Raw genomic sequence first — 25,973 nt, forward strand, 5'->3', positions numbered from 1 at the left:
TTTGAGTCACCAATTTAATTTTATACAAGTCAAACTACACGCTGTATAAAGAATACAAGGCAGTTCTAATGTTTGCTACTGCATCTTACAAAAATCATTGTAGCTATAAAGGGGAATTTTTGGGATGAGTCCTATTCCACAATTTAAGTGAATTGGCAACTGTGGTTTAGCAAAGCTTTTGTTAAAACTAGAACTCTAGCTCCAAGAGATTACATTTCCAATAAAGTTCAGACCTACGCACAAGAGGATTATAGTTCTAGTTAGAAGCAAAACGTTAACTTAAGTGAGTCAAAGGGGTGGGAAGACAGATTTCTTTACTCGGGTTTCATATCCAATAGAGATTTAGAGGCTGACAAACCATACAACACACTAGTGACTTGGACCACAGCCAAGAGACACCTCTGTGTATGACAACAATGACACTTGATATTCAAGCAAAAAACATCAGAAAGCTTTAATTCTTTCAAGTCTGAAATGAAGGGGTTTTCAGCAATACTGTAGGATACAGGTTCCAGAGTACCCTTATCACCTTGAATACAGTCACAGTATGGGGGGAATGTTCTTTTGGCAAGTTAAGATACAACATAAATCCTCCAACTTGAGTTTATTGCTGGTCTAAAATCTTCCTACTACTGTTACTGGTTTATATAATTTGCGGCCTGCTTCCAAAATTATGATAAACCAGAGAACTCTGTGACCTGCCCAGGAAGGCAATCCTGCCTCTGGCAGCACTCTGAAACCTATGAAGCTAATGACACCCATAGCTCTAATGTAATGAAAAAAAAAAATAAGAAAAAAGGATACTTTCAAAAGAGCCCAGATTTCAGCCTGTTTATATTCAGTTTATTTTTAATATAAAAACCACTTTGCATTTAAGAGTACTCAAGTTACTCCTGCAGAATTGCTATAAAATCAAACTTTCAGCTGAATTTCTACAAAAGGAGGACTTTCCCTGCTTTGTACCACCATCCCATCTCATATTGCCAAATTTGGGATACAAATTAAACCTTTATGCCTCATGACTTAATTCTTAGGCCATTCAATCCTGCAAGAGAAAAAAACAGCCTCTGAAGTACTAACGTAACACTAATGGCCTGACAGGTAGGAAAATGTTCCATAATAGTGTGCAAGATGAGAGTTCTAGTTCTAATCCCTTGAACTAGATCTTGTTCGTGAGCGAGACTTTGAACGGGACCTGGAGCGGGACCTGGATGCAGCTCTTTTGGGTGGTGACTCAGAACGAGCCTTGGCAGATGGCTGCTGCTGCGGAGAATTGGAACGAGACCTGCTCCTTGACCTGGACTTAGACTTAGCATCTCCTTTACCATTTTCTTTGGGAGAGCGAGACCTGGACCTCGATCTGGACCGAGACTTCTCAGACTTCTCCTTGGATCTGCTGTGAGAGCGTGAACCCCTGTCAGACTTGGGTTTCGATTTGCTCTTTGATCTGGACTTCCTGCTTTTGGATCTGGAACGTGAGCGGTCTTTGCTTCGTGACCTGGATTTAGATCTTTTAAAGAGAGACAGTTTATTCTGTGTGACCTGAAGTGTACTTACAGTGCCTGTAAATACCTGTCAGTGAGCAGCAGTCCCTGTACTGACAGCGTTAACACTGTGGCACTTACCGCGAACGGCTTTTGGAGACACTACGGGACCTGCTGCGGCTGCTCCGACTTCTCCGACTTCTGCTTCTAGATCGTCTCCTGGACCGTGACCTACAAACATTCAAAATTTAATTCGCCCCTTTTTCTGTGCCTCGTGTGCCCTGCATCATCTAGAAGAGTCATAGTGTGGCTTGGGATGCAAGGGACCTCAAAGATCATCTGGTTCCAACCCCCGGCTATGGACAGGGACCCCTTCCACTAAGACCAGATGCTAAAGCACCATCCAACACTTCCAGGGATAGGGCAGCCACAGCTTCTCTGGGCAACCTGTGCCAGCGCCTCACCACCTTCACAGGGAAGAACCTCTTCCCACATGTATCTAATGCATTATGCTATCTGGTAACATAATCTAACAGAGAAAAGCTGCTACAGAACTTCTCAAGAGCAAGGAAGGCCACACCAATACACACTATTAACCCACCCAGATTCAATGTACCATCAGTTAATCAGATCTGAGGTTTCCCGTGTGAAAAAACTGCTCAAACCTGGCTTTGCTGTATTGCATAAAATAATTCCTTCTACCTTCTCAGGCCCCATCCTATTCCTAAACTATCAGCTGAAGGTAACTATCGCATCAGCTGAAGATGACTACTGCAGGTAGGGTACCTATCCCCATTTTGAGTGTCTTGATCCAGTGACTGACATGTTTGGAGAGTTACCTTGACCTGCTGCCAGAGTAGGATCGCCTATGGCTTGAGCGTGGCTTGTCTTCAACGAGCCTGATCTTCCTGCCATTTATCTCTGTGCCATCCAGTTTATCCAGGGCACGCTTCATGTCCGAGTATGACCGGAATTCAATCACTCCTTCATTCGTACGTTCTTTGTGAGCATCTGCATAGGTCACCTCCCCAGCCTGCCTCATGAAATCCTTCGGGGAGCAGAGGAACAGTTACAGAACACACCACAGGCTGAGGCTCTGCAAGCAGCACTTAGTGCATGCAAACATCCACATACAAACAATTACTTCTAATTCATTATCAATATCAACATTGCTATTAAAGGAAGCTATTGCTTTCTGCTTATCACAACAGGCTCCACAATAGAATATCAATACGTACTTTCAAATCCTGCCAACTACAGCGACTGGAAAGATTTTCAACAATCAGTCTGAACTCTGTACGAACGGGTGGTCCATATTTATCTCGTCCTGATTGTCTGCGACTGCTATATCCGCCACCACCCCCACCTTGATTGTACAAAGAAACAAAGTTAGATTGTCCCCTAGCATGACAAAATGTCAATGTTCTGAAAAAGTTAGTTTAACAGTCATATTTACTGGAGTAGGACTTTATTTCTCTAAGCCTCCAACAAACTTTGCAATTTTGCCATAATCTACATTAATGGCAAATCAAACAGACTAAAATCCTACAAGTCTGTGCTCCTAAGATCTGTTAGAGAGTGACTGCTCCTTATTAGATTCACCTTGCTAAGTTTTATTTTACAGAACATTGTAAAATATAAAACTTAACTGATTACATGCATTTCTACATTTTACAAAAACGTTTACTAGTTACACTAAGTACTTACATCACAGTATGAGGTTTTTGGTGGTGGTTTGGCCACAAAACACGCAAGGTAACAGTCACCTAGTTCAGTTTAACCAGTTTTGTCTAACCCTTGGAATCCTCACCATCACCCTGCGTCTAATGGCAAAAGGCTGCTGTCGTCATGGCTTCCGGTAAGGTCAGCCAAAGGGTCATAGGGCAAGGGTCACACAATGTATGGAAAAGCCATGGCCAGGAAAGGCAGTCATCTTAGCCTCAGTGGACACAGCCTCAGCCCCACTGGTCACTTTTAAATTGAAACATCAAGGACTTGTTAAAAAGTTTGAATTGAACATGCAACAATTTTAAAACAACATACATTTGATTTTTTCTTAAAAAGACAGAATCCCCCCCCCCCAACACCACGCTTCCAGAGACCATTAAAAAATCAACCTTAGTACTCTTTATTACAGTACTAGGCTGGTTAAACTCTACAGAGCTCACTCAAGCAGCTTACATGAGTGAGCTGAAATATTTACAATACCCACCCCTTAGCCTGCTCCAAAACCTCCAAAACCTCCCCCCGCCCCTCCCATATACCCAACTGAAACATTCACATGAAAGTTCACAGATGAGCGATTCTCCCCCAATTACGCAACCATATTTATATATTAACACTACTGATGCAACATCGCTGTAACATCTAAACGCTCCCAGTACTGGAGCCTCCAAATCAACAGATCAAACCCTTTCTAAAAGGCCGTGATTTCGCGGCCAGAAGTGCTACGGGATACCAGAGCGCATCGCTGGTGCCGGGGAAAACGCTGCAGCCCTTGCGGTGCGCCGGGTACCCCCCGCTAGCGACCCCTCCAGCCCCGGGGCTCGGTCCCAGCCAAGCCTCCCTCGCCCCCGGCCCTGCCCCTACCCGCCGCCGCCCCTCGCCCCGCGGGGAGGGACGGGCCCGGACTCACTGCGGCTGCTGTAGCTGTAGCCGTCCCTGTCGCGGCGGGGGCCGCGGGCGTGTTCCACGATCACCCGCTCCCCACACAAATCCTTCCCATTCAGCTCGTACACGGCATCGTCGGCGTCGCGGGAGTCCTCGAACTCCACGAAGCCGTAGCTGGGGGTAGGACAAGGGCCCAGTCAGGCGGCGGCGGAGGAACGGTGACGCTGCCCCGGGTCGGTGTCGCGGCCCCCCCGCTCCCCCATCGCCGCCGCCATCTTGTGCCGGCGCCACGCGGCAGCGGCCGCGACATGGACGGGCTCGGCCCTGGGCTCTCGGGAGGGACGGACGGACGGTGCTCACCCGTTTTTGAGGTCGACCTCGAGCAGGCGGCCGTAGCCGCTGAAGAAGCGCTGGATGTCCTTCTCCCGAACATGGTAACTCAGGCGGCCTATGTAGACGCGCGGCATATCCGCGGCGGGGTGGGAGGGGGAGGAAAGGCGGGAAAGGAGAGGAACAGGAAGGGGAGAGGAAGAGAGAGAGAGGGAGAGGGAGGGAGCGAGCGAGCGCTGGCGGCGCGAGGGGCGAAGGCGCAGCGAACCCGCTCCCCTCGGCCGGGCCTGGCGCACCACAATGGCGCCCGCCGCCCGCCGCCGGTTTTATATGGGGGGGCGGGGCCTGCGTTGACGTCACCGCGCTAACGCTCTGCTGCGCGCGGGCGGCAGGCGGAGGGAACGCGCGTGCGCGCCCTCGCGCGCTAGCGGTGCGGCCGCTGAGCGCTGCGCGGGCACGCGCGGGGATGCGGGCGGGGTCCCGGAGGCGCGCGAGACTCGCGGCCGGCTTTGCGCATGTGCGGGTCCTGCGCGCGCGTGCGCGCGCACCTCCCCCCGGAAACGAAAGATGAATTCTACCAAAGACTTGAAATGTAAAATAATCCATTTGTTTAAGTCATTTGTGTCTACTTTGAGATAACTGCAGGTTGTAATGTCTGATCCCAAAGCTTCTCTTCCCACTACAGCTGCATTCTGTTATTTTCCGTTCCTGTTTTCCCCAAAGGGTAACAATTCTCTGGCTCAAATTTAAAAACCCTTGATATGGATATTCGCTTGGAATTGTCTGTGTTGGCACCTACGGAGCCACATGTAAGACTCACTGGAAACAACCCAGTTAGTCATTCTCGCTAAACCATCCCGTGCCTGGTGAAAACTGTGCAAGCCTGTACTGAAGTTCAAGGATAAGGAGGAAAGCGCAGCCCGTTCTTCAGGGCTTCCCTGCAAGTGGATGCTCTTCAGGATCAGAGCCTTAAGGAACTGCCTTTCTCCAACGATCTGCCCTTCAATGTTTTCCTTGCAGCCCATAAAAGCTGCTCTCCCATAGTTGATCATGCTCAGTTCAACATCTGTGCCTCTAAGTATAAGGAATTCCTTTCCCCATTCCAACAAGGAAAAATAAATTCTTCATGGCAAGATCAAGTCCATGCAGTCTCTAAGCTCTCAGCCCACAGCTGATGTTTACATCACTGCCTTTTCTGGGGAGAACATCCCTGGAAGTGGATGACAACTAGCCTGTTCAGCTCAGGGCCATACTGAGCAGGAGTGAGCACAAGGCCTCTCTGGTGGAACATCTCAAAGCTCTTGGCACATGGCAACAGAGTGAGATTTGCTGAGGCCACATGGAAAAGGACAGAGGATTCATATTAGCGTCTTACCATTTTATTTTGTTTTTCTGTTTCCATCCTTGAGGAGGAATAAAGGATCTTCAAGGTGCCTCCTCACTGGGTGCCCTATACCCCTCCAGTGCCTGCTCAAGCCATTTGCAAATCTTTTCTTCTCACACCCCTGCCCTTTTTTCACTGTTCGTCCCCCATAGTCAGTGATGTGTTTTTCACATTGTTTCTTTCTCTATCCTTCTCTCACCTTGATTTGCTTGGTGGCTGGGTTAGGACCAACCTGGGGCCCAGAAAGAGAAGGCCATTTAGGGACTTCTCTGAGCAACCTTGGCTGTAAGTAAGATGGCCCCAGCCCTGTGCTGTCTTATGCCTTCTCTTATGGTCTGTTGGAAACCCTGGAAGGCAAGAACTGGCTGTAAAACAGTGACACAGCGACCAGAGGTGAACCTCACCTCTCACACAGTCCAGGCAGGCTGGTAGAGATTGCTCAAAGCGGATGCAGATAAGATCAAATTATCTTCTCCATCCTTCCAGATCAGTGGTCCCAGGCCATTTCCCTGGCCTCTCTCTGTTGTATCCTATCATTTTTACACCCTTGACTTGGCAGTCCTGTTCCTGATACACACGAGCACATGTGGCAGAAGGTTCAGCCTATGAATCAATAGCTTTCCTCACACCCAAAGGGACGTGTGTTCCTGACCCCTGGGACTCAGGATGAACCCTTGGGACCCAGGATAAGCCCCTCTGGCGCATTAGTTTTATGGCTTGATCCACCAAATCAACTGGAGCTTTTTCCCTCTGAAAAGCGAAAGGCTCTGATCTCTCCGTACAAAGATTTGAATCTGTAATTAATCATAATCTGTAACATATGAAGCAGAGCTCTGGTAGCCTTCTACTAGCCTTTTATTATTAATCCAATAAAAGTATCACATATAATTTGTCTGTCTTATTGAGGGCTAATATTTGGCTTGTGGTTATTTCCTGTAATCTGATGTCAGAGGAACCCTCAGTGTGAAATTCATGTTCTTTCTCCAGCCATGCCAGCAGCAGGTATGGGCAGATATGAATGTCTTATGGCCATATCGATCATCATCGTTGGTCTACTCTGGTCTCCAATCAGGAGGTCTGGAGACACACTATCTGTAACGCTGCTGCTTCTTTTGAGAACGCACGCAGGATCACTCTCAAGGAGTGTATTAGGGAGGGTTCGAGACATACTGAAACTTGAAAACCCAGACACCGTTGGAACGCAGTAACGCAAATATTTATTACAAAAGGTGACTAACAAAAAAGAAACGGGAACTCGGGAGAAGGGGAAAACTAAAGAGGAAAGTACGACACCCTACTCACCTCGGTGTCATTTATGAGATGATCTTACCCACTCCAAAGACTATAAAGCCCTCTGCAGCAGCAGCGTTTTCCGGAGGGTTAGCAGGCTCCCACGACAGCAGGCGTCCCCGCTAAAGGCAACTTGATCCTTCATGTAGAGCAAGCGAACCCGAACCAGAAAACCTGTCTGCTTTTTATACAATCAATGAGCACCTCTGCTCGGGAAGGCGTGGCCAGCACCGCCCCGCCAGAGGCTCTCAATCCCACCCTTTTAGTAATATAACTTCATCCCTTCAGTGCATGCATAAGAATTTTGGAAATCCCCTAACGCATGTGCAGTCTGCTTCGGGGGTCTTTTCTAATTGAGTCGAGGGTCGAGCCTTCCTCCTCTCTTCCTCACCTTCTCCTTCAAATGCCCTTGGCAAACAATGAACCAATAGTAGAACACCAATTAAAATGGTTTATACAGAAGTTCTCCCTACAAGGACGAATTTTCTGTTTTATCAGTGAACAACTACAGGTGGCTGGGGCCAAACACAGACCAAAAAATATCAACATTCCCACTACAAGGAGAAAAGACAATGTAGAGAGAACCGTATCTTGTTGATACCACCTAAGGAGTCCTTCCTCTGTGCCTTTTGCAACCAGACCTGTCCATCTCACACTGGTCTTTTTAGCCATCGGCGCGCTTGTAGCAAGTGTGAGTAGAGTCCTTCCCAAATCTTCATTTGCGAAGCCTAGTCACGATGATGACGATGATGATGAAAACAGTCTAAATTATGCGTATCTTGAATTTGTTATGTCCCAGCTGTTTGTCGCAAGACTGGTGTCTCCAGAGGCTACTATCAAGTGTCTGACTGTTTCTGTTATGCTTCCCTCTCCCATCACCTTGTCCATATCACATCACACTCTGGTCACTGACTCCTGGGCTTTGGACCAAAATGGGACCCCTGACACATATGTAGAGAACTGCTGAATTGACTGTCACTGTCTGTGCATTAGTGGCTCGGATGGGACTTTTTTCCACTGTTTCTTTTGCAAAATGTGAGGGAATGTCCTCGTATGCCTTGTAGGTCCCCTCTGGGCATAGTCTTTGAAGTGCCCAGTCCAGGACAGCAGCCAAACATGGCTTCATGGCCATGCTGTCCTGGCTCTCAGGCTCTTCCTCTCTTTCCTGCAAATGGATTCATTCCCCCATGATACCTCAATTTGAGCAGGGGCTCCCAGCATGGGGCTGAGTGGGTACAGATAGAACTCATACATACAGGGAGAAATGGATATTCTTGGGCTGTGAAAGTGCTTATTCTTCTCACCAGTAGCACTGGATGAGGTTACGTGGACTATTGCATCTGCTGCCTGGTCACAGACTCTCTATTTTGGGTGGAGATCCTGCCTGCTCCTGAGGAAGGTCAGAAGAGGAATGCCATCCAATCTGTGCCCGGAAATAGCAACAATTACACTCTGAACCCAAATTTCTCATATTATTCAATTTGAGGACTGTATAGAAGGGCTGTAATTTGAACTTATCTTACGTATTTTTATAAAAATCAGTTGATCTATGTATATGGAGGGTCTAGATCCAGCTGGCACACTGCTGTGTTAATAACATTGTGCTGGTTTGGACTGGGATGGAGTTAATTTTCCTCCCAGTAGCTGGTATGGGGCTGTGTTTGGGATCTGTGCTGAAAAAAGTCCTGATAACCCAGGGTTGTTTTAGTTCCTGATGAGCAGGGCTGACACAATCAGGGGCTGTTCTGCTCCTCACCAGCAAGGCGGCTGGCAGAGCACAAGCAGTTGGGGGGACACAGCTGGGACAGCTGACCCTAGGGATATATTCCAGACCATAATGGAGTCATTCTTACATGTAAAGGCAGGGAAGAAGGAAGAGGGGGGGATGTTTTGAGTGATGATGTTTGTTTGCCCAAGTCACTGTTACTGTGATGGAGCCCAGCTGTCCTGGGTATAGCTGAGCACCTGCCTGCCATGGGAAGAGGGGAATAAATTCCTTGGTTTGCTTTGCCTGTGTGTGCAGCAGTCCACAACACTCCTTTTTGGTACACAGTGTGGGGCTCAAAGGGTTCAAGACAACGACAAATTTGATTGGAGTGTGCCAGATGGAATTTATAGCTGTTAGTTCTGTTTACCTATTAATTGACAGTTCCTGTGCTTTCCATGGGGCTCTGTCGATTGAAGCCTGGTTCTTGTTAGTGGCAGCTTTCAGCTTTCCCTACTCACTGTGGTGCTGATCACCCCTCTGTGCTGTGTCTGGGAACACCCTGGTAACAGCCATGGCAATGGGTCTGGACTGCAGGTGGCCAGGGCACTACCCATGTGCTGTGTCTGTGCTGCTGCACTAGACAGGCTGGGACTCCAGTGTGAGCTCCAGCTGAAGGGACTGGGAGCTGGGGATGAGTCCGCGTGGGAGCAGGACACCCCGAAGCATCTGTGGCCATAGATAAGTCCAGGCCAGAGGAGGTATATCTCCAAGTGTCTGGCTGTGCTCATGTCCATCCCACAGCAGCTGTACCTTTGAAGCATTTGTGGCCCAAGGATAGGTCTATGCTGGAAAAGGTACATCTCAGAGCATCTGTGGCTGTGGGATAAATCCATGCTGCAGCAGGTACACCTTGAAGCATCAGTGGCCATGCACAAGGTCATGCTGGAGCACCTGAAAGTATGTGGCTGTGGATAAGCACATACAGAGCAGGTACGCTCCTGAAGGGACTGAAGGCACGGTTAAGGCCATGTTGGAGCAGGGTCACTCCCAATGGGACTGTGGCTATGGGTAAGGTCACATTGGACCAGGTGTGTCTCTGAAGGCATTGTGGTCCCTAGATGAGGCCACGCTGGAGCAGGTGCACCTCAGAGTGACTGTAGCTGTGGATAAGTCTAAGCCACAGCAGGTATATTTCTGGAGGGACTGTGGCTCGTGGATAAGGCTCCACTTAGAGCAGGTACACCCCTAAGAGATTGCAGTCTGTGATTAAATCCAAGCCAGAGCAGGGGCAGGGGAGGAAGGAGGAGTTCATTGCAATGTTAAACCTGATGGTCTGGTCCAAAGGGACGAGGGGTGGAAGTTGTAATGGAAATACCTTTAAATTGTTGTAGCCCATTATTTGAGATTCATGTTATGGAATTACCACAGCAGGAAGCACCCAAACCTGTAGAGAAGCTGTACAAGAGGAAGTGCCACTGCAGCAGTGACCCGACCTGAGCTAGCTTTGATGCCCAGTAACTCCACACAACACAGCACCTTTCCTGCCCTAAGTAACCACCAGAACAGATAGAGCCCAAAGTCATGGACTCAATGAACTCAGTGGTCACTTTGTGAATATTTGTGGACATTTTACAGGCACTTTACACAGTGGACTAGGGCACTTGTATTTTACACATAGACTAGGGGAATGATATCTGTGTATTATATCAGAGAATGGGAAGGTGGCTGATGATTAATGAGGTTGTGTGAATAGTGTGGGACCTGAGCATCACATAAATGGTATGGAATGTGCTGGTTTAGGCTGGGATGGAGTTAATTTTCTTCACAGTACCTGGTATGGGGCTATGTTTTGGATTTGTGCTGAAAACAGTCCTGATAACAGAGGGATGTTTTAGTTCCTGCTGAGCAGGGCTGACATAATCAAGGCCTGCTCTGCTCCTCACCCCGCCAGTGAGTAGCTTGAGCAGACACACTGCTGCGATGACTGACCCCAGGGATATTCCAGACCATCTATGGTCTGGAATAGTATTAAAAGTATAAATAGTATAAAAAGTGGGGGGGAAGAAGGAAAGGGGGGGTATTTGTAGTGATGGTGTTTGCCTTCCCGGGTCAACCTTACCATGATGGAACGTGACTGTCCTGGGGATGGCTGAACACCTGCCTGCCCCTGGGAAGTGGGGAATGAATTCCTTGTTTTGCTTTGCTTGCATGTTCAGCTTTTGCTTTCCCTTTTTTCATGGGATAAAATCCACAAGTTTTCTCACTTTAGATTCTCTCCCCTGTCCCACTGGGGTGAGCAAGTGTCTGTGCAGGGCTGAGGTTAAACCATAACACAGAACGCATGGGAAACCTTTGTCTGAGCTTAGAAACTTCTGATTTGGGATGTCTCCAAGCCCAAATCCCCAGCCTCTGCTGCCTTATGAAAATGTAAAATGTAAAAGATGAGTGATTATTTTCATATGCCTGCTATGCAGGTCTTCTAGATACCAATATCTGGTAGAGCAGGGCAAGAATTCCCAGCTTTTATTTTTTTTTTTTTAAGAATTCTCCTGATGAAAATCACAGATCTGATTTTGTCTCCCCAGGCAGAGCTGGCACAGGGGATGTTCACATGGACTTAAGTTAGGCTGGCCACAGGGCTGGTGGTGATCTTCCACACTGGGAAATTGTAATGAAATAATTTTCTTTCCCTGGCGTTTTCATTTTAAAAAGATGTTGGGTTTTTGTTCCCTTTTCTGCCAGCCTTCTTTCTGCAGTTCCTGCCACATTATTTAGTGATTGTGCTGGCTGCCCAGCAGAGGGGTGTAGAAACCAGCACAGGCACCAAACCTGCTACCATTGCGCCCAGTTCCACATCCCCATTGCCCCCAGTTCCCATCATTGTCCCTGCACGTGCTGGAGCCGGGGGACCCGGGCATGGGCAGGACCAGAGGGAGGCAGGCAAGGAGGTGATTGAGGGAGTGAGAAGAAGCCACCCAAGAGCTGTCAGTGCCATCCCAGTGCACAGCCCTACCCTGGGTACACAAGGTACACAATGCCGTGCCTTGCCCATCACTCCAGAAACAGTCAGCACATGAACACAATGCCAGCGTGGCATTGCCAGCACCAGGGTTTCTGGCCTGGAGCGTGAGGTGAAGGAACACCCAGGAGTGGCCTGCTGCTGGGTTGTTACAGGGGCTTCCAGCCTTTCCTGGATTTATTTGCCTGGAGTGTTGTGGGCTGGATGCCCTCAGGAGCTGAGAAAGTAACCATCTCTGTCCACATCCAGCACAAGGCAGGGTGTGTGGTATCCCTTGGGAGCTCCTTTGACCTCACCAGTGACAGGAACAGGTCGTGCGTGGTAACTCCTCTCTCATCCTCTCCTCTCCACCTTTGCAGGCTGCTCCGCCACTCAGCCAGCTGCCCAGGATGTGGTTTTTCTAATGAGGCAGTTTGGGGTCTTGAGATTAGGTCCAAATTTCCTTCCCTCCATCTGCTTCCCAGCCTTTGTCCATCTGCTCTTGGTTTGCATCAGGCATGGCTGACATTTCTCACTGTGGGTGGGTCCTGGGCAGTGCAGCACAAGGAGCCCCAGGGATGCCCCGATCAGCATTCACTGCCTGTCCCTGACACCTACCAGACCCATGGCCAGGATGACCATCAGTACCCAGCCACTGCTACACAGGCAGGGGCTGCCAACACCAGCCCTGCCTGTCCCCATTCCTGGGTGTCCTGTTCTCCCAGCCCTCCAATGCCAGCCACAGGTGTAGGGAATCTCAGGATGGGGAGGGCCTGGTATAGGCACAGGTTGGCAGGTGGGTGTGGATGGGACTCCAGAACCTCAAGTCTGGTCTGAGGATGGTGATTTGTTGAGTCCCTTTGCATTCCATCCTGGGGGGCTTCTATCCCCTTCTCTGGCTACTCTCCTTGCCCTGGGGTTCAGCACTTTTTATTCTGAATAAAACCCAGAAATTCTTTGAACTCTAGGAGCTAGATGAGTGGAGGGACTTTGTGACACTGCAGCAGAAGTGTTGAGTCGTTAAACTTACGTCCTAGAATATGCTCTTTGCATTAAGGAAATTAATCACAGATTTAGTGGTCTAGTGGTTAGGATGCAGCACTCTCACCACTGCGACCCGGGTTCGGATCCCGGTCAGGGAAACTCCCCCGGGCAGATGGAGCTCGTCAGCCCTGTAAGGCCATCCATCGAAGAGAAGGTCACTCTAAACAAACCTACATCCTGAGGACCTCACTGCCACTGTCCAAGCTTGCTCGGCCCCGGCAGATGAACCTCAGGATTAAAGGGTGGGCTCAGTTCAGCGCACACTGGGTCTCACCTAAAAAATCCACTGCGCAGGCTTGAAGGGTAATGACCTTTCCCAAATCTTCGTCCGCGAAGACTGGCCATACTATTTTTTCTTTTAGGAAAAACTCTTTAATTTCTGTGAATCCCTCTTATGAGTCCTTTTTTGTGCTGCCCACAATACTTGGCCTTCTTGCCTTGGGCTGAAACTTATTTAGCATTAAAAATGCTACTCCCAACAGTATTAATAACACCTAAACCCTTATGAGCTGGAGATCCAAAGAGCTGATCTCCTCTCTGGGAGGAGATCAAAGGCTGATCTCCTCTCTGAAGCAGCCTGTCAGTCCTCCTTCCCAACCATGGGGAAGGGGCAAAGTTTGCAACAAGGGTGGCTGGAATAAAAATATTTCTGGAAGGAAGTGGAGGGTTAAGGCTTGTCAGTAGGACGGCTGACCTGCTAGTGCAGCTGTCCATGGAATGATAGAGCCATTGAGGTTGGAAAAGACCTTTGAGGTTATCAAACCCCAGCCATTAATCCAGTGCCAAGTCATGAAGCTGGTGGGATGTGGAGGTTGTGCCCATGCCCTTGGCTCTTGATGAGCTGTGCTGGCCTGGTTGGTGGAAGGCTCTTCTGGCAAGGATTTCAGCTGGAACACCACAATGAAGCCAAGCAGGAGGGTGGGAGCCTGCTGTCAGAAGCTCTGGAGGAGCCCCAGCTCCAGCAGATCTGGTGAGCAGAGCAGAGGTGAGGGCAAAAGCCATCAGGAGCTGTGATGGTGGTGGATGACATGAAAACACCCTCTGGGACAGTGCTGGGGGACACATGGAGGCATCTGGCACATGAGAGTGGGCTGGGCTTAGTAATGGCTTGTAGGCAGTGACCCTTCACTGCCCAGGAAGGGGAAAACTAATTCATTCACCATGGTAGGACCTCAGAGCATTTCTGTGCAGTCAAGAAAGCTGCTAGCCAGTGCTCAGCTGCTTATCCTGAACACCAAACATATAATGAATTATGTCCTTTCATGCACATTGCAAGGATAAACATTATCAAATAATTTATTCTTAGATCTTTGTACATGAGCAGAGATAGAGATTTATTCTCAGCAGTACAAACTGCTTTCCACAAAGGTTATATCTTTGGGCTTTGACTTTGGATGCATCGAGTTTATTTTTCTCTACCACAGCTTTATGTGATCAGACTTCAGAATTAACCTGGTAAATCCAGCAGAACATCTCTGGGCTGTGCCATGTGTGAAAGAGAGATTTAGTAGCACACAGAACTGAAAGGAAGAATGGCCCTGCTGCAGGTAACTGCTGGCACACCTGAGCTGTCTTTTGGGTTGAGTTTACCTGGGATGGAAGGTGCTACTGAAATGAGAACACTTTTGTACCTTTTAAATGACACAGAGCAGGAGATCAGCCCATTTGTGGACTTTTCAAGAAAGGGTAACCTCTGTAAGAATAGTTTGTTAATTTGCTCCTCCCCTGATTTTACTGAGTTGATTGTTTTTTAATTTCCTTCTATTTTGAAGGCATTACAGATGCTCACATGAAGAAAAAGTTTGCATTCACAGCTTAATTTTAACCTTTTCCCACAACTTGCCGACAAGCTTGTTTATGAAAATGGTTTAGTTTTCACTGAGTACAAACATAGGTAAAAGATTGTTTGGGTGTCATTTATTAAGCTAAATATTTAATTTTTTTAACAGTAAAACCTAAAATGCATCCATAGAAAAATAAAAACCATGGCTGTAGCATTTGCCAAGTGATATGAAAACATTGGAACTGGCTGCATTCTTGACACCTGGATGTTGCCTGTTTCAGCAGTGCAGAGGATTGCCCAGGCTCCTGGGGCCACAGGCAGCAAATCTGTGGGTTTCAGCTGAGGTGTGATGTGGATCTAAGATTTTCCACGAGATGGCACAGAGGACTTTGAAAGACTCTTTCTATTGCTGTGGTGACCTCACCATCTCTTGTATATGTGATGCTGGGGGTGATGTGCAGGGATTTCCCACTGCATCCAATCTTGCTACAACAGGGAGCTGTCGGCAGCTGGGCTGAACCTTGGAGCAGGATATCCCCCAGCCTCTCAGTCAGGGCATTGCCTTGGTGATGATCACGAGAGCCCCAGGGAACGCCTTATTACCAGGGGCAGACACAACCTTTTTAAGGAGCCAGTATCTGTATCAGGGAATTGCCCCACTGGCCATGTCTGAAAGCTGCTCCAGTGGCTTCCACCTCTTCATAGCAGTCCTTGGGAATGAAGCCTTGAGATTTAGGTGTAACTTGGTCAGCTGAATCTGGGCCTTCAAGTCCTTACAGCAAGTCTGACCTCCCAGGAGGCACCTAAACTTGCCCTAGGCCAGACCTTAGCGAAGCCCTGGCTTACAGTCCCTGTAAAAAACACACGGCACAGGGAGATACAATAGGGGGTATACAGGGATGTGCAGAGAAAAGCAGAGTGCACAGGGTGAAAAGTGATGGCATTAAATCTAAAAACACATTAAACTGCCTGTAGGGACAGTGGGGAAGAAAAGCTGGTTTTAGGCAATACAGACACTGGAGTGGGGTGTCTGCAAGTCAGCCCTGCACTCCTGTGTCCACACAGGGAGAGCTCTGGGAAGGCGAGTCGGAAACTGGCTTGGACCCCACGTGCTGTGTGTCCTCTCAGGGATAAGAGATCCTTGAAGTGTGCACAGGGGTGAAGTTCAGCCCAGAGGTGACAGCTGATACACAGAACACCTCACTCAGCCATGTGAAGGAGCAACCAGCCTGTCTGCGTGCAATTACCGGTGGCCTCCCTTGCAAATCCTCTGCTCCTGGGTATCAATCTGGAGACATCAGCACCTTTTAATAATGCTGGAGTGCCGGGAGGGGATGAGAAATAGATTGTTTAACCTGCTTCTCTCTAAGTGTAGCAGTTCAATGAAGCTCTTTCCTCAGGGGTGAGCACCCACATGACACATCACAGACTGCCACCCCTGGGACCTGGCAGTGCCCAGGTGTGGCGCTGGGCTGTAGGCAGCTCCCAACCATCCCATGGGCTCTCCACAGGGTGGGAGTGCCGAGGGAAGGAAGATTCCGGAGGTGACAGCCTAGGGTAGTGCGGGTAGTGGGAACAGTGGGCTGCCTTTGCAGCCAAGGGGATGGACTGGGAGAGTGGGGTACTGAGGTAGGAGGTGCTCCCAGGGAAGGTGATGGGAAGTATGGCACTGCTCCTAACCTTCAGAAATGTTCATACCAATCACTGCTGTGATGATGCCAAATAGAGGAAGCAGGAAGGATTCATTGCAGGGTTGTTATTTGAGCTCTGGTAAGTTCTCCCTGTGAAGAGACAAAGAAGAAAAATAAAATGATAGCTCAGTCTGCCCCCTCCCATTGAAAATTCAATCCTCACTGTTGTCTCCTGCAGATCCAGGCTTATCACAATCCAGGGAATTTCCCTGAATTTATTCTTGCAGAGACATCAGCTTCTTTGGGAGTGATTTGGGATCAGGGTAGTTTTCCCAGTCCTCTTTTTGTCTGTTCCTTTCCACACCAAAGAGCTTGTCTGGCTGCTGATGTGAGCCTGGCCCTGTGCCATCAGCTCTTACCAGAGATCCAGCAGCGCTCATCTGCATCTCACATTCAGCAGCCCTTGAAAAGCCAGTCAGGCTCTCCTTTGGGAGCATCCTCACCTGAGCCTCTTCCCATCGGGCAGATGAAGGAAGAGGTTCCCTGCTCAGGCTCCTCTTCGCCTCTCACCCCTGGATCCATCTAGTCCTTCCAGAAATCTCGGCAGGACTTGGGATCGAGCCAAGTCAGACCTGGCAGAGCCAATTCTGTTGTTGCTGCAGGCAGTCACTGCTCCTTGTGATGCCCTGCAGGGCGATGCTTGTGAGGCCCTGTTAGACACTTTTTTTTCTCTCATAGAATCATAAAGGTCAGAAAAGCCCTCTAAGAACGAGGCTGACCATTCTCTCAGCACTGCCAAGCCCACTACTAAACTATGCCCCCAAGTGCCACATCCACACATCTTTTGAACACCTCCAGAGATGGTGATCCCACCACTACCCTGAGCAACCTGTTCCAATGCCTGACCACACTTTCCGTGAAGAAATTATTCCTAATCTCCAATCTAAATCTCGCCTGGCACAAGTTAAGGCCATTTTCTCTCATCCTGTCGCTTATTCCCTGGGAGCAGAGCCCAACCCCCACGTGGCTCCACCCTCCTGTCAGAAGGTCCCCCCGAGCCTCCTTTTCTCCAGGCTGAGCCCCCCTAGCTCCTTCAGCTGCTCCTCGTCAGACTTGTGCTCCAGACCCTTCCCCAGTTCCATTGCCTTTCTCTGGACACACTCCAGCCCCTCAATGTCTTTCTTGTTGTGAGGGGCCCAAAACTAACACCAGGATTTGAGGGGCCTCAACAGTGCCCAGCACGGGGGAGCGGTCACTGCCCTGGTCCTACTGGCCGCACTAGTGCTGGTACAAACCAGGTGCCACTGGCCTTCTTGAATCCCCCAACCCTGCTGCAATGACTTTGTCAGCTCTATAGCACTGGGACTCTGCTGGGCTTTCTCCTTTGCTCAGTGGTTCAAGCACTGATGCTCTGAGTTGCTGGGAGCTTCCTACATCCAGCTGGTCCTCTGCTCCTCCTACACAGAGGAGTGGATGGTGGTTAGTGCTCCAGAAACTGTCTGTTGGGTTTCTCCAATTCATGCCAAGTTAGCACAAAATGATCAAAGCAGCCAGTCAAAACTCTTTATTTTTCTCTCCAGATCATTGGTGACAGAGATTTTGATCACTTTGAAGGGAAGAGCTAATTAGCAACTCACTGAATTAAGTAAAAGGTGCAGGGTATGTATTGACTTTTTGCTGTTTTCAGGGCTGTCATGAGGATTGCTTATCCCAACACAATAATCGTTTCCATAGTGACTGAGGTACTTCGTAGGGGAAGAATTGGAGACACAAATAACAAAGACCAAATCTATAATGCAAAGAGTCATATGCAAACAGAATAAATCCTAGGCTTCATCATGGGCCGCCTCCAACACAATATGGGATGGCGTAAGGGGGATGCCAAAAGCAGAGAAGGGTGGGAAGGACCTGGGCCGGGCTAGGGGTTGAGTGGCTTGGTGCAAGGACCAGCCAGAATCTCTTCCAGGGAGTTCAGGTGTTGTTCCTGCAAGATATCTTGCTCAGCAACTACCACAGGCCTCCTTAACAGCATGGTAGTTTTAAAGCTAGCCCTGGATGTGAAGAAATAGCAGAATGTTTGGAAGATAAACAGGAATTGCATCTTCCCTTCACCACTGCTGTCAGATCATACCTGACTTCAGGTGAGTGTTCCACTAGGCCTTTCCTTTATTCTGGCTGTGAATCCTGTTCTTATAATCCTGAAATTCAGTGATCACACACATAAGAGCAAATTGCCTCCACCTTTCAGCATCCCCTGCCTGTTGACTCCTGAATTAGAGGCACTGCAGAGGAATGTGCCCAGAGCAGCCTGGCTCACAGCCTCTTGGCAGTGCTGCAGGCTCCAAACAGCTCTTACATCCCAGCCTTATGGAGCCCATTAACCACAAAGTGTGAAGAACAGGTTGGACAACCAGCCACCAGGGCTGGCCTGGATGTATTTATCCTCTGTAAGTGCAGAGAGGGGGATACTTTTACCTCTAAGTTGTCCACACCCCTGTAACAACCTATTTTACAACCTCTGCTCAACACGTCCTTGTTTTCTACACCACATTTCTGTCTTTATCTTTGTATAGAGAGCAGAGTAAATCTGGCTGGGGGAGAGGATTTCCCTGTGCAGCAGTCCAGCACAAACCTAAGGTCCCAGCTCAGCAGGAGACTGGTTTGCTGCCATGACTTGGTCCCAGCACCAGTGTGTCACTGTATGCCCCAATACGCATGCAGGTAACCAGAGAGCTAAGCCACGGGCTTTCAAGCATTAAACGAAGTTTATTTCGGAAACACAACTGCAAAACTCACAGCCAGGTGAAAAGAAAAAACACACCCCAAGCTGGGCTCTTTGTCATATCTATCAAAGGCTTGGGCATGCGCATACTGCCCTCTGGGCTGTTTTTTGCAGTTTCTTCCCTTTCTCTTCTCCCCTTCTGCCATCTGCAGTAATAATGGCCAGTCTTCGTGAGCGAAGATTTGGGAAAGGTCATTAACCCTTCGAACCTGCGCAGTGGATTTTTTAGGTGAGACACAGCGTGCGCTGAACTGAGCCCACCCTTTAATCCTGAGGTTCATCTGCCGGGGCCGAGCAAGCTTGGACAGTGGCAGTGAGGTCCCCAGGACGTAGGTTTGTTTAGAGTGACCTTCTCTTCGATGGATGGCCTTACAAGGCTGACGAGCTCCATCTGCCCGGGGGGCTGGGAATCGAACCCGAGTCGCAGCGGTGAGAGTGCTGCACCCTAACCACTAGACCGCAGTAAAGAATGCTTTGATTTAGCTTGCAAACATCTTCCTTGATAAGGGTTTGCCTGTTTTGTCTGTTGTGGTAGTTTGGTCTAGGCCTTCCTTGATGACCAGTTTGTAACCAAGGAAGGGCCCAGTATTCCCTAAGATTTTTACGTAAGCCAGGCTATAAGAAGAAAGGAGGAGAGGCCTTTGCTCTCTCTTTCTTTCCGACGGCTTGGAGGTGCAGGTTCCCTGCTGTTGAGTTTGTCGTGTTGGGGAGCGAGGCCTGGTAAGGCCTTGCTGACCTTGGGAGACGGAGGTTGCCGGCGATCGTCCCAGCGTGACTTTCCGTTGTCCCAAGGAGAGTAGTAAGATAGTCTTTTGCTAATTCTTTTAGTTGCTAGATCTTGGGCTACTGATAGGGATATATATATATATATATATATATATATATAATTTTGGTTTTGTTCCTTTTTTTCCCTTCCCCCTTACCTTTCCCTTTTCCTTGTGAAATTGTATATATATTTCAATTGTATATAACTGTAATATAAGTGTAAATATCTTTATATATATTGTTTTAGCTGTCTCTCTCTCGTTTACGTTTTCTTGGTTGTTTTTTTCCCTCTTCTCCCTGAGGTTTGGGCGGGGGGGGGTACTTCCTGTGGTAAGGTTTGGAGACTTGCAGGGAGCCAGCTTCAAACCATATCACTGTCCTGACAAAAAACAGCCTGAGGGAAAGAGAGAATGTCCCTATTCTCACACGTTCTTCCAAACTTAAGTTTCCCAGCCACAAAAGGTCTCTTGAGCCAAGAGAAATTTCCAAACCAGTTCATATCCTTTCCCATTTCTTGCACAGGGCTCCCCTCAACCCCCTACAGTCACCATGGAGCATCATAGCAAGCGAGAACTGGGCATGTGTCTCCAACCACAAATGCTGTACCAGGCACAGAAGGATTGCAGGTCCAGGTTACAGAGATCCCAGCATCTCCCTGGTAAAAGTCCTGTGCCAGCCTGATGTCAAAGTGTCTGGGATTCCCAGAATCATAGAATGGTTTGGGTTGGAAGGGATCTTAAAGACCATATCATTCCAACTCCCTGCCATGGGAAGGGACACCTTCCACTAGACCAGGTTGCTCCAAGCCCCCTCCAGCCTGGCCTTGAACACTTCTGGGGATGGGGCTAATTTGGTTCCTGCTGGATTTGGTTTATCTGGAATAAGGTCAGACAAGAGGCCTACACACATGTAACAAAGGCTGATCCCAGGTGACCTGAGTGCTGGAACCTATCAACATCTTATGACAAATAGAACCAGTCCCATAACCATGAAATATTCCTGCTCCACCACCTCCAGATTTGAAGCCTTAAGATGTACCCAGAGCTTCTCCCAGGCTTTCTGTATCAGAGTCAGCTGAAACATGGAAAAGATTTTGTACGAGTTGTTTAATAAACCAGACAGGTCAGAGCTGCTCCCCTGAAGTCCTCAGACACAGCTGCTGATGTGTTCACGGTAAGCACAGGGTTCTTGAGGCTGAAAGAACTGGGACTGTTCAGCCTGGAGAAGAGAAGGCTCCAGGGAGACCTTGGAGCACCTTCCAATGCCTGAAGGTTCCAAGAGAGCTCGAGAGGAACTTTGGACAAGGGCCTGGAGTGACAGGACAAGGGGGAATAGCTTCCCACTGCCAGAGGGCAGGGTTAGATTGGATATTGGGAAGAAATTAGTCCCTGTGAGGGTGGTGAGGCCCTGGCACAGGTTGCCCAGAGAAGCTGTGGCTGCCCCAAGCCTGGAAGTGTCCAAGGCCAGGTTGGACGGGGCTTGGAGCAACCTGGTCTAGTGGAAGGTGTCCCTGCTCATGGCAGGGGGGTGGAACTGGATGATGTTTAAGGTCATTTCCAACTCAAACCGTTCTGGGTTTCTACGATTCTTCTTGCTGGTAAGTTGCCTCCAACCCAGCAGCCACAGCGCTGTCTGGAACATGTGTGAAGTTTTTGGTGGCAGGGATGGTTGAGGGAAGGGATGAGGAAGGAGATGCTGTGCTGAATAAAAATGTGCAAACCAAGAGGGTTGATACTGGCAATTCCCTTCTGGCTCTGCAACCTGAGTACCACCAGCTGAAGACAAACAGTCCTGCTAGGTGTCAGACAGGCCCTGAGGTTCTGGGGCTGTGACAACCTCTGTGCTCTTGCTGACAGACTCTCCCCTTTCAGAGGTGTCCTGCTTAGGTACAAGCTGGCAAAGAGAATTCCATCCCCTGTTGTTTGTTCTTTTCTCTGGAAAAAAGGACCTAAAAGTGCCACCACAGCTCCAGGACTGTAGCGCTGGCTCTTGCTTGGCAGCAGCTCTGTCCCTGCATCCCCAGCCTCCCTGCAGAGTGTGCAGTGTTACAAAACACACCTCCTGCCTGCTCAAGTGCCTCTGCCTCCTGCAAATATCCCTGAGGTCTCTTACATAAGCCAGTGCTGGTTTGCTGAGGCAGAAGATTTGCAAGAAATATGAGAAATAGCATCACTGCTGCCCTAGGTAAACTCAAACCCTCATGTTTGGGGCAGCAGGAAAAAGGAGAGGCAGATTAGGATGGATGAGTCTCAGTTGTGAGCCTCTCTGCCAGAGCCATGAGCTGCCCCATTCTCCCTCTCCCAGCCCATACCTGCTTGCTCCTCTGGACCCCTAAACTCCCCCACAGCTCCACTCCTGACTTTCCTCACTGGCCTTCATGACTCTGGCTCTCCTGGGTCTCAGCCTCTCTGTTCAGGAGATGGGACTGCAGCTGCCCACAGCTGGATCAAGCCAGTACTCTCCTGTGCCAGAGCACCTCGACAGCGATGCATTGCCTGTACACCACGGGACATGAGGCCTTTCCATACTCATCTCCCACATCGGAGTACTGCACCGAGCAGTGATGCACCAGAAAAGTGCTGGCTTGTACCCAGGGTGTCACAGGGACTCAGAGAGTGATGGCCGCAGCTGGCTGCTAGTTGCTGTTACCCTCATTTTAATTTTGACTGTATATATTGCTTTCCTCTGTAGGAAAAAAACTCAAGAGAAAAATATATGCTGCTTCTCATGGGCACCCTTTTTGCTCTCCAGCATTTTTCACTTGATACAACCCCAGATGTGGTTCTCCTATGTCCAGAGCCACATCAAGCCTGGGGGACAAGGGAAGAAGTGAGTTCAAGCTCAATTACTTCATCTGCTTATTCTGGTCATTCTTCTCCAGGCCACTGCGCAGAGCATCTACTGAGGACTGAGAGCAAATACAACACAGCATGAGATTTTGGGCAAGACAGATGGTTCAGGCATGATTTCCTGCAAATCTTACCTTTGGCACAGCCAGGTAGGTCAGAATTTCCAAAAGGAGTCACTGAAGCAAGCTAACTCATTCAACTGAAAGGGGGGTCAGGCACTGGCACAGGTTGCCCAGGGCAATGGTGGAGTCACCATCCCTGGAAGTGTTCCAAAAGGCATGTGGATGTGGCACTTGGGGACATGGTTTAGTGGTGGTTTTGGCAGTGCTGGGGGAATGGTTGGACTCCATGATCTTAGAGGGCTTTTCCAACTCTGATGATTCCATGATTCTACGCGCAAAGGAGTTTCGAGTTTTTTTGGCCTGGACAACTGGGCAATCAGTTGTCAGGACTGGTTAAACTCTTGATGAACTTTCCTACAGGAGTATAACATGTCTGCTGATGGGACAAGCTCAATGGCTGTGCCCTCCATGGGGAGTGACCCACCTGTATGGGGTTGGGGTGCATCAGCGGGCACGGGGGCCTTCCTGGTCACCTGACGGACACAGCAAATTTGGAAGAGCATCCCCTGGTGCAGCTGGCTGTGTTTGCCAGCACATTGCAAAACAGAGGCTTCAAGGTTGGATAAATGTCATCATCCCAGATCCTGTGATGGTGCTTTTACTACAGAAAAATCTTTAACTGCAGGCTATCAAATTCCCTCTTGCTATTTCTGGGGTCAGACATATTCAAGCAACTCCTTTCTTTTAGAAACCTGTGGGGATTTGTTTATGAAAGGTGGGATCATTACTCCTGCTAAAAGGCCTGCCTGGAATGAAGGGCACCTTGGCAGCATTGCAGCCACATGTCTGGGCTCCACATGGGGCTTTAGGGCTGGAGCATCTTCAGTATGGGGCCAAACCAGAGCTCCCACCCCACTGGTCAACTGGAACACAAAGCTTTCCTTGAAACCCTGGTGACAAAAGACTTTTGGCTTTCTCATCTCCCAGCACTTCCAAGTTTGACAGTGATGTGCAGTCCCTCCACTGCTCTGACCTGCAGCTGATGCCACGGGGCTGATTCAGACTTGTTGCTGTGTCACTTGCATTTTCTTTTTTTTCCTCATGTTGACAGTCTCTCCCTCCCCAGTCCCTATGATAAGAAATGAACTATTGATTTGTACATGGTGCTTGGCATTTCTGGGAGAGAACAGTCTCCTGGCCTTCACTGCAGATGGGAGTAATCAGGATTAAATGTTGTAGCTGATGCTGGATCTGGGGCTGGCTGGGACCTGAGCAGGAGTTCAGCCCAAAGGGCAGATTCCCTGTAGCTCATGGCTACAGAGCACTGTGAGCCCTGCCTGCCCCTCCAGGGCTGTGGGAGCTGCGTCCACAGGTTTAGTGGAAGAGGTGACTGAGGAGAGTGGCTCGTGCAAAGGTTTCCACCTGCCTGTGCCACGGGCTGTAATGGTCTTGTGCTTTGATCACCGGGAAGCACGACCTCTTGCTCAAGTGTGTCCTTTGTGTCCCTGTTCTCCTGGAACTTGGCTGTCCAAGGGGAGTCCAGCGCCTTGGGATGACAGTGAATCTTCTCTTTGGACGGACCTTGGACCATGCACCCTGTGGTGTCATGAGCCCCTTTCCCACAGTCTGACACCTGGTATTTGATGTAAGGACCTCCTGGCACAGGGAGCTCTGCAGGTTAACTATCCTCTGGGTAAGGAAACAGTTTGACTCTTTCCAGCTTTCCTGGTCGTTGTCTCCATGCAGCCCTTGAGAGCACAGGACTTGCTCTTCCAGTGATGACCATGAGATTTTCAATGTAATCTACTTTCCTGCTCCCGTTTCCCCACCTCCTTTCTCCCCCACTGATTTTTATTGCAACAAAATTATTTTTTCCTTTTCCCACCCTCCTATCTCAGAGACTGGCTGCTCCCCTCACCTCAGTGGGCCACTGCACAGCTCTGGGCTTGGGAGGAGGTGAGCTGCAGGGCTTGGGTTCTCTTCTGGGCTTTCCGTCCTTTGGATACAGAGTCCAGAGCTCTCCATCCTCATCTCCTCATCCAGACAGGAACCTGCCAGAGTTCAAGGAGTGTTTGGACAGTATTATCAAGCATATAGTGGGATTTTTGGTGTTGCCCTGTGCAGGGCCAGGAGCTGGACTTGATTGTGGGTCCCTTCCAACTCAGGATATTCTGTGATTTTATGAACCTGGCCTTTGCAGACCCCACGGAGAGCCTTTAGCATCCACTCGTGGGGAAGCTCTGCTCTCAGGAGACATTGTGTGGTCTTCCACCCTGCAGAGCATCCAGCTGTGATTCAGGCAGAGGAGGTGGGAGAAGTGTGTTTTTCCCCGAATTGGGACAGCATTCGAGAGTTGGTGGCCTTGGTAGGCAAATGACTCACGAGTTTCCCCGACCTGCCAGAGACAGACCTGCCAGAGACAGACCATGACTTTGATCCATAGGATTTCTCCAGGGTACTGGGGAGCTTCAGTTCACCAGGATGCAGAGGGTGGGTGCTTGGAGTGCCTTCCTGAGCAGGAAGGTACTTGAGGAGCAGCCAATTGACTCAGTATAATGAACCTTAAATACTTTCCTTGTCATCCCCCTCTTCTAGCTGCTGCCTGGGTCTTTGTGCTTAGCCCTGCTTCCAGGTTTCCATAGGCATTCACTCCTCTCTTAGCTTCTGTGATTGCTTATAATTCTTGTTTAAATTCTTCTCATTTTCACGGTGTAATTAGGAAGACGAGGGGCTTTTGTTCGGCAGTCAAAAAGCAATTAGCTGTGCTTTTTGCTTGATGATTGTTTTTTAATTAGGATTTTGTCGATGGCTTTTGTCCTCAGCAGAAAATAAGGGGTGAAGGGTTTATCGGTTGCAGCTGCTGCCCAGGGCAAAAGGGACTCCCTGCCTGCTCCCTGTCTGTGCCTTACCTGCTCCCTGCCGGCACCCTGCTTGCCTGGCTAGGTGGCAGGACCTGGGGAGGTGGCCCAGAGATGCCCCTGCCACATTCCCATCCCCTGCCTGCTGTAACCAGGGACCTTTCACGTGCTCTCAGGGTTGAGGTAACTTGCAAAAGTTTTCCATAGGTAAGGGTTTGCCCATGCCCACTTTTCCTTCTTTAGGATGCCAATATGTGATTGAAAGTATTCCCTGTCTCTTTCCTACGCCTTTCCAGGGCAGGGGCACCTGCAGCACCCTATGCAGCAGGGTGGTCCCTGTCCTCACTCCCAGCTGTCACAGCCATGTCCCAGCTATCGAGCACCCATCCCAAGGT

The 25,973-nt window shown here is 49.3% G+C and overlaps 1 protein-coding gene and 2 long non-coding RNA genes across 5 annotated transcripts in view; 1 reads left to right on the forward strand and 2 right to left on the reverse strand.

Annotated features, from left to right (window-relative positions):
* Positions 1 to 4,748, reverse strand: SRSF6 (serine and arginine rich splicing factor 6). Of its 2 annotated transcripts, XM_017835555.1 has the most exons (6): positions 4,455 to 4,748; positions 4,120 to 4,268; positions 2,723 to 2,850; positions 2,324 to 2,532; positions 1,626 to 1,715; positions 1 to 1,510 (listed from the first exon to the last, which is right to left on the reverse strand). In XM_017835555.1, exons 1-6 carry the CDS (start codon positions 4,559 to 4,561, stop codon positions 1,147 to 1,149), a joined length of 1,047 nt encoding a protein of 348 aa, XP_017691044.1. In that variant the 5' UTR covers positions 4,562 to 4,748; the 3' UTR covers positions 1 to 1,146. The 2 variants fall into 2 exon arrangements, 1 of the variants encoding a protein (XP_017691044.1); XR_001878174.1 differs by lacking the exons at positions 4,120 to 4,268; positions 4,455 to 4,748 and adding an exon at positions 3,192 to 4,045 and having other exon boundaries at positions 1,282 to 1,510.
* The window catches only part of LOC108507537, a 27,674-nt gene continuing 6,092 nt past the window's right edge, over positions 4,392 to 25,973 (forward strand). For both annotated transcript variants that reach the window (XR_001878176.1, XR_001878175.1), the window contains exons 1-2: positions 4,392 to 4,528; positions 22,691 to 22,807. This is a non-coding gene — a long non-coding RNA (uncharacterized LOC108507537). The remainder of the gene's footprint in view (positions 4,529 to 22,690; positions 22,808 to 25,973) is intronic.
* The window catches only part of LOC108507539, a 21,993-nt gene continuing 10,594 nt past the window's right edge, over positions 14,575 to 25,973 (reverse strand). The window contains exon 3 of the long non-coding RNA XR_001878177.1: positions 14,575 to 16,412. This is a non-coding gene — a long non-coding RNA (uncharacterized LOC108507539). The remainder of the gene's footprint in view (positions 16,413 to 25,973) is intronic.

The sequence above is a fragment of the Lepidothrix coronata genome, unplaced genomic scaffold (assembly GCF_001604755.1).
Source record: "Lepidothrix coronata isolate B3197 unplaced genomic scaffold, Lepidothrix_coronata-1.0 Scaffold260, whole genome shotgun sequence".
NCBI classification, from domain to species: Eukaryota; Metazoa; Chordata; class Aves; order Passeriformes; family Pipridae; genus Lepidothrix; species Lepidothrix coronata.

Bases quoted from the DNA above. Each gene is read 5' to 3' on its own strand.
- SRSF6 (XM_017835555.1), bottom strand. From the start codon at position 4,561: ATGCCGCGCGTCTACATAGGCCGCCTGAGTTACCATGTTCGGGAGAAG. The intron at 4,269-4,454 runs GTGAGCACCGTC...TCCTACCCCCAG, and splicing joins GAGGTCGACCTCAAAAACGG to CTACGGCTTCGTGGAGTTCG. The intron at 2,533-2,722 runs GTACGTATTGAT...TGCTCCCCGAAG, and splicing joins GTAGTTGGCAGGATTTGAAA to GATTTCATGAGGCAGGCTGG.